At 42.9% G+C, this 10,063-nt stretch overlaps 1 protein-coding gene across 1 annotated transcript; it reads right to left on the reverse strand.

The window, feature by feature from the left end:
* Nucleotides 1-3,014: 3,014 nt before the first annotated feature.
* On the reverse strand, nt 3,015-3,949 carry LOC105867085 (ferritin heavy polypeptide-like 17). The gene has a single exon (XM_020285239.2). The coding sequence runs from the start codon at nt 3,695-3,697 to the stop codon at nt 3,146-3,148; it is 552 nt and encodes a 183-aa protein (XP_020140828.2). The 5' UTR covers nt 3,698-3,949; the 3' UTR covers nt 3,015-3,145.
* Nucleotides 3,950-10,063: the final 6,114 nt, after the last annotated feature.

A 10,063-nucleotide genomic window follows, 5' to 3' on the forward strand; every position in this document is an offset into this window, starting at 1 on the left:
TCAGGTTTCCTGAAGCAAATTCTCTGTCAATATCTCTCTGAAGCTGAACTCAGGACTGTAAACAAACAAACAAACAAACAAACAAACAAAAAAAGATTTGTAATGCAATGAAAACGTTTTCATTATTTTAAAATTTGAAGCATAGTATCACTTTCATGATTACTGATAATACGTTCCTCTACTGAATACTTAGATATATCTCTCAGGCTTGTGAAAAGAAACTGCAATTGCTGGTAAATGGAAAAAAATTAAAGGAGAATTTAAAAATCAGAAATGTAGAGCAAATTTCCAGAGTAGAGAAGATTCAGAGAAATTAATAGGTGCTTTGTACTGCTTGTCACACATTTCTGAGAAAAAAGATACTTTTCCTTTTTCTGGAAAATGAAGTACAAGTTGTCAGTGACAACCATCTATTAAGAAATTTCCTTTTGTGATAGAGTGAGGATTTTTTCCCCCAGAGGTAAATTATTCAACACAGTTAATTTGAATCCGTGTTTGAGCCTGAGATGAAGTTATCAATTTTACCATTTTCCCTTAGTCTGTCCTGATATTATCATTGCCTGAGACTCTGGTACCCATAGCAACAGCCAATGTTTCAGACATTATTCCCCCAAGCAACAGAGCACGGCCAGTGACTGCCAATCATCTAGCTGTGTGTCTCAGGGTGGTATTTTTCAGGGCCAGAAGACTGAGTCACAACTCACTCCCAAGTGTTGAAAGTCAAGTTATCAAGGAATTGGGAAGGCTGTATGTGGGAAGGCAGCACACCCACAAGAAGTTTTCTAACCCCTTTTATAAAGGAGGTGGCGGGGCAGGGTAGGAAAGTGAGGAGATTTGCGATGATGGACAAAGTCAAGACATTGGAAAGTGTGACGGGGCCAATTGATTTAAATGTTTCTTCTTTCTACCACTGCCCCACATATTCAACGGGCTGCTTGTGAGCATCAAAACTGAACCAAAAGGAGGGGATTTAGAACATTCACGTTTTTCTTGCAGAAGAATAAAGATAGAAACAATTGAGCTGAGGCTGCACCTAGACTTCCCCTGCCATGCATTGTTAAAGAAAAGCTGTGAGATGTGACACTACAAGTAGTGGCTTGTGATAGGTGCTGGGGTGTAATCACAATTCTCTTTGAGTCTTGCAGGTGAGGAAATCCTGCTTTTCCAAGTAAAATAAAAGGATGTAGTTGTAAGCAGACTTCTCTGCATTATCCTGGGGAGTCTCTCCGAATCACAGGAAAGGCAAAGATGGCATAAAGAGGAGGCTCAGTGGCCAGGACAGAATCAGTCTGGGGTCAGCTGTGGATCCCAGTGAAGAGACCACAAAGGGTCATTCACAGATTACAATACGCTGTATATGGCAAACATACAGGGCTTCTCTGTCCTGGCTTTGAGATGAGCTGGATTTGCAGGGAGAGCATGTGTGTTTTTCAGCCACCCCCTTTGCCTATTGTGTTTGAAGAGAAGCCACTCACAGTGAGACATTTGGTGGATGGCGCACTTTGGGGATTTCCAGCCCTAAGGTCTTCCTGGGTATTCAGTGCCAACTCACACAGCAATGTTTTTGCCTGTGTAGGGGAGAAAGCCTGAACAGAGGATTCAGGTGTACAGGTGTTGAGTGCCTTCCTGTGAGGTGCCCTGCTACCTCTTATACAGTCTATTGCTGATTCTGAAGTCTTTTTTCATATGAGAAGGATTTTGGCTGAGGTTTAGAAGCCATCCCCACCTTAGGCTGGAAGGCACACCTGTAATTAGGGAGAGACTAAAATGATTGGGGTTGTCTTTAAGAGTGTTAGGGATTTCCCTTCCTTCTAGGGCTGGTTATCTGGCTGGATTCCCAGTCTACCCACACGATCTTCCTTAACCCATTGATATACCTACAGAATAACAAGAAAGAAGATGGAATATGGCATCAGAAAAATGTAAGTTCGTGTCCCAATTCCACAACTTCTTGCCTGTGTAACCTCCCTTTTTTTTTTTTTTTTTTTTTGAGACAGAGTCTCACTTTGTTGCCCAGGCTAGAGTGAGTGCCGTGGCGTCAGCCTGGCTCACAGCAACCTCAATCTCCGGGGCTCAGCGATCCTACTGCCTCAGCCTCCCGAGTAGCTGGGACTATAGGCATGCGCCACCATGCCTGGCTAATTTTTTTTTTGTATATATATATTTTAGTTGGTCAATTAGTTTCTTTCTATTTTTGGTAGAGACGGGGTCTCGCTCAGGCTGGTTTCGAACTCCTGACCTTGAGCGATCCGCCCGCCTCGGCCTCCCAAAGTGCTAGGATTACAGGCGTGAGCCACCGCGCCCGGCGTAACCTCCCTTTTTCTCACTGATAAAGACACGGTCGTGATTCCTGCTCTTCCTACTTCCTTAGGTTTTTATAAAAATAAATTACAATAATGTAAATAAGAGGACTTGGACTTGCAAAGTGCCACTATAATAATTTTAGTTTGTCAACCCCTTGGCTATGGGGAAGCCAGCCTAAGGCTCATTCCTGTTATCACTGTGGCTCAGGATGAGCTTGTCAAAAGGGACTTTGCCATGCCTTCTTCCAGGGCCCTCATCTTGCTACCCAGAAGCAACAAATATTAACATTTGCATATTTTAGTAGACTAAAAGTTTTCAAGTAAAACCGAAGGTCCCTTATTTTAATCCCTGCCCAATCCCAGTCCTTTCACTTATTCCCCAGAAACAATCACTATGATGACTTCCAGACCATGTTTTATACTATACCATGCACCCACAGACACCAGGCTCCCACCCACCCCACAGCACCTCACATATCCACACAGTTTATACCGGGAAGGGTAATTTCTGTTTTCCAGGAGCCCATAGAGTACCTTTCCCCTCCATCCATGGACATCCTGAGCTGTATGGGGGTGGGGCATGTATCCGTAGGTGGAGAGCCCCCTGGATACCCGTTTTAAACCCGTACGCAGAGATTTGCCCTTATTCCTCAAAGGTGAGGGTTTTGCACACACAAATCAACCGGACACCATTATTGCTTCAAGAACCAGATAACTTTAATGGAAACAATAGTAACACTCAAAGGAAAAAACTTAAGTGAACGTTTTGAAAGAGCAATATGCACGCCAGGCTGGTGGCCTGACCCGGGGAAGGCACCCATGGCTGTGGGGACAGTCCCAGATCAGTTCTCCTTGTCACGGCCGCCCAGGGTGAGCTTGTCAAAGAGGCACTCCGCCAGGCCGGCGTCTGGGGCCCCCATCTTGCGCAGGTTGGTGAGGTAGCCACCCAGCTCCTTGATGGTCTCGACCTGATCATGAAGGTAGTGGCTCTCCAGGAAGTCGCAGAGCTGTGGGTCACCCTTGTCGATGGCCAGCTGGTGCAGCTCCAGGAGGCTCTGATTGACGCTCTTCTCCAGGTGGAAGGCGTGCTCCATGGCCTGCAGCCCGCCATCCCAGTCGTCGTGGTCGGGCTTCCTGACGTCGCGAAGGCAGACGCGGCCCCCGCGCTGGTTCTGCAGGCCCATCAGCTTCTTGGCGTGCTCCCTCTTCTCCTGAGAGTGGCGCAGGAAGTAGCGGAAGAAGTGCTTCAGGGCCACGTCGTCGCGGTCAAAGTAGAAGGCCATGGAGAGGTACACGTAGGAGGCGTGGAGCTCTAGGTTGATGTGGCTGTTGACCGCGGCCTCACAGTCGGGGTGGTAGTTCTGGCGCACCTGAGAGATTGTGCCGGCAGCCATGGCGGGCAGCGTGGGTGCTGGGAACACTAAGAACGCGAAGGCGCCGCGTGATCTTGGGCTGCGGAGTGGGCAGCGGCGGCGCTGGCGGTGGCGCGGGCCTCGAGGCGATCCCAGGGTGGATGAGAGTGGCGGCCGTCGGAGGGCAACCTCCGGGCCGGGTAGCTGGTGAATGGCGTCTGGTCTGGCAGGGCCCGGAAGTGGGGCTTATGGTCGTTATTTGGGGGGGTAGAGGTCAGAGGAAGGGGGGATCGCAAGCGCAGAGATCCATGGGAAGTCCCAGGAGACACTGCTCTGACCGTCTCAAGGTCATTAAAAAAAATAACTTCTCTTTTGAGATATAATTTATATGCCATAAAATTCACCCTTTGAAACATTTGCATGGTTTTTATGGAGCATTTTCAGGGAGTTGTATAACCAATCCTGACTAAAAATCTAATTTCAGACATTTTTATCACTCCAAAATGAAATCCCCCTACCGGTGAGCAGTCACTGCCTAGCCATCCCGCCTTCCTTGCAGGCCTGGCAACCACTATTATATTATACTTTGTTTCTAGAGGTTCGCTCACTCTGGACATTTCAAATAAATGGAAATGTACAATTTGTGGCCTTTTGTGTATGGCTTCTTTCAGTTAGCATAATGGTTTTACTTTTCATCCTTTTTATTGCTGAATAATATTCCATTGTGTGGATATACCACATTTTATGTATCCTCCCATCAGTTCATGGACATTTGGTTTGTTTCCATTTTGTGGCTATTATGACTAATGCTGCTATGAACATTAATGTACAGGTTTTTACATAGATATATGTTTTCAGTTCTCTTGTGTATAAACCAAGGAGTGGAATTGCTGGGTCATATATTAACTCTATGTTTAACCTTTTGAGGAACTGCTAGACTGTTTTCCAAGTGGCCGCATCATTTTATCTGCCCACTAGCAATGTATGAGGGTTCCAACATCGCAATGTATGAACATTTCAAGACTGTTATTTTCTCCCCTTCTCTCTCTCTTTGGTCATTTTAGTGGATATTTAGTAGTTTTACAAATAGAGGAGTTCATTTGTTTGGCAGATATCAGGCCAATAGATACAGCCGAGTGGGTTATAGCAAGGGAGTTTTATTACTTGGCACAAGTGCGGTTCATACCCAGGATAGTTCCCAAAGCAGTATATCCCTGAACCAGTGGGTTGCACTGCTTTTTTACTTAGAGGGTAATGAAGATCTAATAGGATCTTATAATGGGGTGATGCCAGGAAGTGTGCTTTGACTAGATTCTGTGAGAGGGTGATGCCAGGGCTCAATCTGATTGGATCCTGAATTCTGGATTCTGCCATGTGGTATTCACTTTTTTTTTTTTTTTTTGAGACAGTCTCACTCTGTTGCTCTGTCACCCAGGTAGAGTGCAGTGGCATCATTATAACTCACTGCAACCTCAGTCCTGCCTCAGTCTCCCAGAGTGTGCTTCTTAATTCATTCTCCACTCCTCGGTCTGTAGGAGCACTCAGGTTACACCTATGGTTGCATGCTTGGTTCATCTGGGCATGCTCAGGTTATGTGACCTTCAACCTGGAGATCCATAGCAACTGGAAAACAACTCAAACTTTGTTACCTAAAAGTTGAACCAGACTGGTATGGTGTGGTTCATTTCCCTAATGGCTAAATGTTGAGCATCTTTTTATGTGCTTATTAGCTATTTGCGTATCTTCTATCTTCTTTGAAGAAATGTCTATTCATGTCCATTGCCCATTCTTAAATTGAATTTTCTTTTTATTGTTGAGTTTTAAGAGTTGTGTATATATTATGGATACCAGTCCTTTTTAGGCATATAATTTGCAAATATTTTGTGGGTTTTCACTTTCTGTGGGTTTTCACTTTCTTAATGGTGTCCTTTGAAGCAAAAAAGTTCTTAATTATGATGTTCAATTCCAAAGATTGAGCCCATGGTCCAAAGAAGATAGAGCCCAGCTGGTGATCAGATGTAGGGAAGCTCTAATGCATTCTCATCAGCTCCACTATAGGACAACTTTTTAGCACAAAGGCCATAGGGGAGTTTTGTGTGGTTCCTATTTGGTTGGGCACTAATGAGACATGTTCAACACCCACATCCATTATATTATAAAAAAAGAAAAATCTCCTTCCAGTCTCCAATTCCTCACTATTCTAAGTTGGGGGAAAACAGGAAAATCACTATCTTGAGGATCAAAGGCAAGGCCTGTGAACTTAGGCATGCCTGTTGTAAGTATTGGTTTATGTAAGTTGAAAGATGATGACTGATATTAGTTCAGTTAAATATAAAGTATCTCTAAGGTTATAACCTTTCAGTTTTATTCAATGTGCCAGAACTCTGTCCTTCTACTCTCTGTTCTACTCTCTGTCCTTCTCCATCTTATTCCCTGGGTAGAAGAGACTGACCTTTATAAACTGCATCCCTTGGTCTTTGTGCCCTCTGGCTTCAGGTTGGGGCCAGCAAATGGGAGGCACTGGCAGGAGATGGGAGGTTAGGAGGAGAGGAAGTTGGGGTATTTACTCTCTTTGACTTCATCTCTTCAGGGGAAATAATTAAGAGGCATTTTTATTTCCCTTTTATAGATTTTGCTCCCTGGATGCATTAGGATTATTCTCAGGGTAGGTTTTCAGCAAACACCACTCACTTCAAAGGAAATTACTGCAAAGAACAGGTGTTCTTTGGCTCAGGTTTAATGTACGGCCTATGAAATTCATGAGGATCTAGAAACCGGTGTGCACCTGGACATTCCTTCAGGCCAGAGAATAAATGGAGCTGATAGAACACCTAAAGTGCCTAATATAGGATAGTCTTGGGCAAAAAAAAAAAAAAAAAAAAAAATGGCATAGGTATACCGCCACCCAAAATTCAAGATCTAATTTTCTAGCTTGTGGATTTCTCTGGCCCCTGCCTCCCATCTTTCTTTGGGTGACTAGCCTTTTGATTACCACTCATCTAATTAGTGGATCCATTAGAATGAAGATCAGGGAAGAAATGCAAAGAGAAATTTTCTACTTGTTAGTAACCAAATTTAAAAGTGTGCTTGGGGAAGACATTGACTTAATAAGGTTTAAGGAATATCTGTTTATTTCAAATAAACCTTTGTCCTTCTTTGCTCACCTTCTACTGCCCATGATTAAAGCTATTGCAGAGTGTTGTGCATAGCCATGTGTAAGTAAGCCCAATCAATGTACATAACAGATTATAGAAGCTGACTAATGAATTTGATACCTCGTGATCATTTGCTTCTAGAAAGGAAGATACAATCCTTGATTTCAGATAACCAAAAATATATTTTAAAAGGTTTCTTTGCTTGTTATCTTTTCTAAATAGAGAATGAATAATTTGTATTATGACGTACAATTCCTTCACAGAGAACACTAGGTATAATAGTCAGGCTAAGGTAAGCTATGCTGCAGTGACAAATAGACCCCCCCCCCAAAATTTCAGTTGCTGCAGAAAATATTTCTTATTCACATCAAAGTCTGAGGCAGATAAAGTGACTCTCTTTCATGGCTCTCCATCAATGGTTAACTTACGGATCTAGGCTAAATTCCATCCCGGAGTTCTACCATCTCAGAATCTTCACTTCCAACTGCACAGAAGAGAAAGAGGAAACATGGAGACCTCCCTTTTTCTCTTTACTTCCTTGGACCAGAAGTCATATGCACTTCAGCCCAAACCAACTTCAAGGGAGGCTGAGCAATGTAGGGGAAAACATGATATTCAGTGAGTAATAAAATCTCTGCCATGCATGTTTTACCCATTTCTCCTAGTTACTTCTTAAAAGTTATTTATAATTCACATATGACCAATGTTATTTACTTATTGGAGTGTGCATATAGAAAGGCTTCTTTTGAGAAAAAATTTTATAATTTATTTTTGTGTGTAGCAGCATACTAAGTAATGCAACTTGTGTGGTCTCATCTCCACATAATTGCTTCTGGTATTTCACCCTTGGCTATATTTCTCTCCCATCCTAGACCCCAGCTTGTCATTCAGACTCACGTCCAAGCCTACCTTCTACCTAAAACCTCTCTGCCAGAAATGAACACAGCCTTCTCTGAAGATCTATAGGGATTAGTGCCCACACAATTAGCATGGCAATCAATCATGGACCACCCAGTGATGCTGTGTCTGGAATTACCTTGAACTATTAATCATCTCCTTTTCTGTTGTGTCCCTCTGGTGCAATGTTATCCCTGATTCATAAGATCCTGGAGGGAAAACTCCCTTTCTTCAACTCCACAGCACCCAACCAGACAGATTAACACAGAATAAGTGCTCAAAAACTATGAGTTGTTTGATCTGATTTAATTGGATCGACAGAGTCGGCAAACGTCCAAAGAAACATCAGTACTAAGTACATTAGCAAACATCAAGACTAAGTACCTAAGTACTATGTGCCAGGATCTGTGCTATGAACTGTGGGTAAAGAGATGATTATAACATAGTGCCTATCCTTAAGACTGTTTCAGAATTTTAGGGGTGGACTGAATAGAAACCAACAGGGTGTGGTAGCTAGTCTCCAAAGATAATTCAACAATTCCTCTCCTCCCTATTTGAGCATGCTGCTTCTCATTTCTAGGGTTGGTGGTTATTTTGCCTGCCTGTGACTGCCTTGCCAATAGAATGGGGTGGAAGTGGCATTGTGGGACTTCCAAGAAGACGAGCAGCTCTTTCTTCCTTCCACTTTGAAGTTTCACTCTCAGGACGTTCCCCCTCTGAATCCAGTTATCATGCTGTGGGAAGATCAAACCACATGAAGTAGCAACAAGGAGGAGAACAGAGGCTGAGTTTTCAACAATAGCCAACACCAACTGCCAGCCATATGAGTAAGCCGTTTTGGATATTCCAGGTGACTACAGCCCCAGCTGACATCACAAAGAGAAGAATAACCACTGATATGAAGCCAGTCCATGCACAGAATTATGACCAATAATACAATAGTTTTTATTTTAAACCAGTATGTTTTGTGGAGGAAAGGAGTTTCTATGTAGCTAAAGATAACTGAAACACAGGGTCAGAAAGTTTGGCCAGTACAATGGATTCACAAATGAAGGAAAAGAATGAAGAAAGCTCAGGAATGCCCTCATACAGGTGACATTTGAGCTGATGAGTAGAAAGTCCCCAGGCAGAACTTAGAGGGAAGGACTTTCCAGTTAGTATAAAACTATTAGGCATATACAGAAAACTACAAACAGTTTGTGATGGATGACATGTGAATAAAGAGGAAGCCACAGGAATCTTGAGAGAAATCCGAAAATGTAGGATCCTTGCCTTGAGATTTATTCTTTACCCAGTTGGGTTCATGAGACTTTTTAAAGCAGAGGAGTGTCAAAATCAGATTTTTTTTGTCTCAAACAGATTACTGTGGCATGAATGAGAGTTAGACTGAAGAAGCATGAGACTTTAGGGAAAAAGAACAGCCAGGAGACTTATGTAATGATCCAGGGTGAGAAGATGAGGCATGTGGAGTAGGCAGTGGCAAGAGAAATGGAGAGGAAGGATGGGGTACAAATGCTATTGAGATGGAAAGTTAATAGAATTTGAAGACGGGTATGGGTAATGAAGGAAAAAGGAATGTAGGACTCTCGTATTTCAGGCTTTGGCTCACCATTCTGAGATTGGCAATACAGGAGGCCAAGCAGTTTGGAGGAAGAAGATAATGACTTGGGATTCACTTTGAGCCCTTGAGTCCGGGGTTATCCTAAAGAAGATGCTCTGTAGGAAAGTGACTATTGGGTTTAGAGTTCAGGAGAAAGGGTTCAGTTAACATAATAATTTTAAGAAAAGTATCCAGAACCTATGGACAAATGAAGCTACTTTGTGGGCATTTATTCTGTTATAGAGCAATATAACAGGGAAAAGTGTGTCTGAAAGATACCATGTTAGTAGGCAAGACCAGTAAGAGGTGGTGTTAGGACTTATTTTTCCATTAGTAGTAATGGGTTGTGAAGAGCTATAGACATGCTTATCCAGGCTCTTTTATGGCTAATTTGACAGGATTTGTCCTGAGACCAAAATTGTGAGTGTAGTTTGTGGCTATGAAAGATTTTCTCTGCATGAAGCTAACTGACCCACCTGGGCTCCAGCTCAGTCTTACCTTTATTAGATCCACTCTCCAAGCACCTGAGCAATCTTCCAGCTTAAGGCTGCAAAATATGTGAGTTGTTCTAATGATATGAGGTATCTAAATGTTGGGAGCAATGGGAAATTACTTTGATTTTTGAGAAAAGGTCTGAAAGCTCATCATGATTATGTGATTCCAAAGAATCCAACTTTGTACCACATGCTACTTAATTAGGTGATTATTTTGAAGACAAATGGGATACTTTTAGGCAGGTATCTAAAGCACTGTAAT

The sequence above is a fragment of the Microcebus murinus genome, chromosome X, assembly GCF_040939455.1.
Source record: "Microcebus murinus isolate Inina chromosome X, M.murinus_Inina_mat1.0, whole genome shotgun sequence".
Taxonomy (NCBI): domain Eukaryota; kingdom Metazoa; phylum Chordata; class Mammalia; order Primates; family Cheirogaleidae; genus Microcebus; species Microcebus murinus.

Bases quoted from the DNA above. Each gene is read 5' to 3' on its own strand.
- LOC105867085 (XM_020285239.2), bottom strand. From the start codon at position 3,697: ATGGCTGCCGGCACAATCTCTCAGGTGCGCCAGAACTACCACCCCGAC.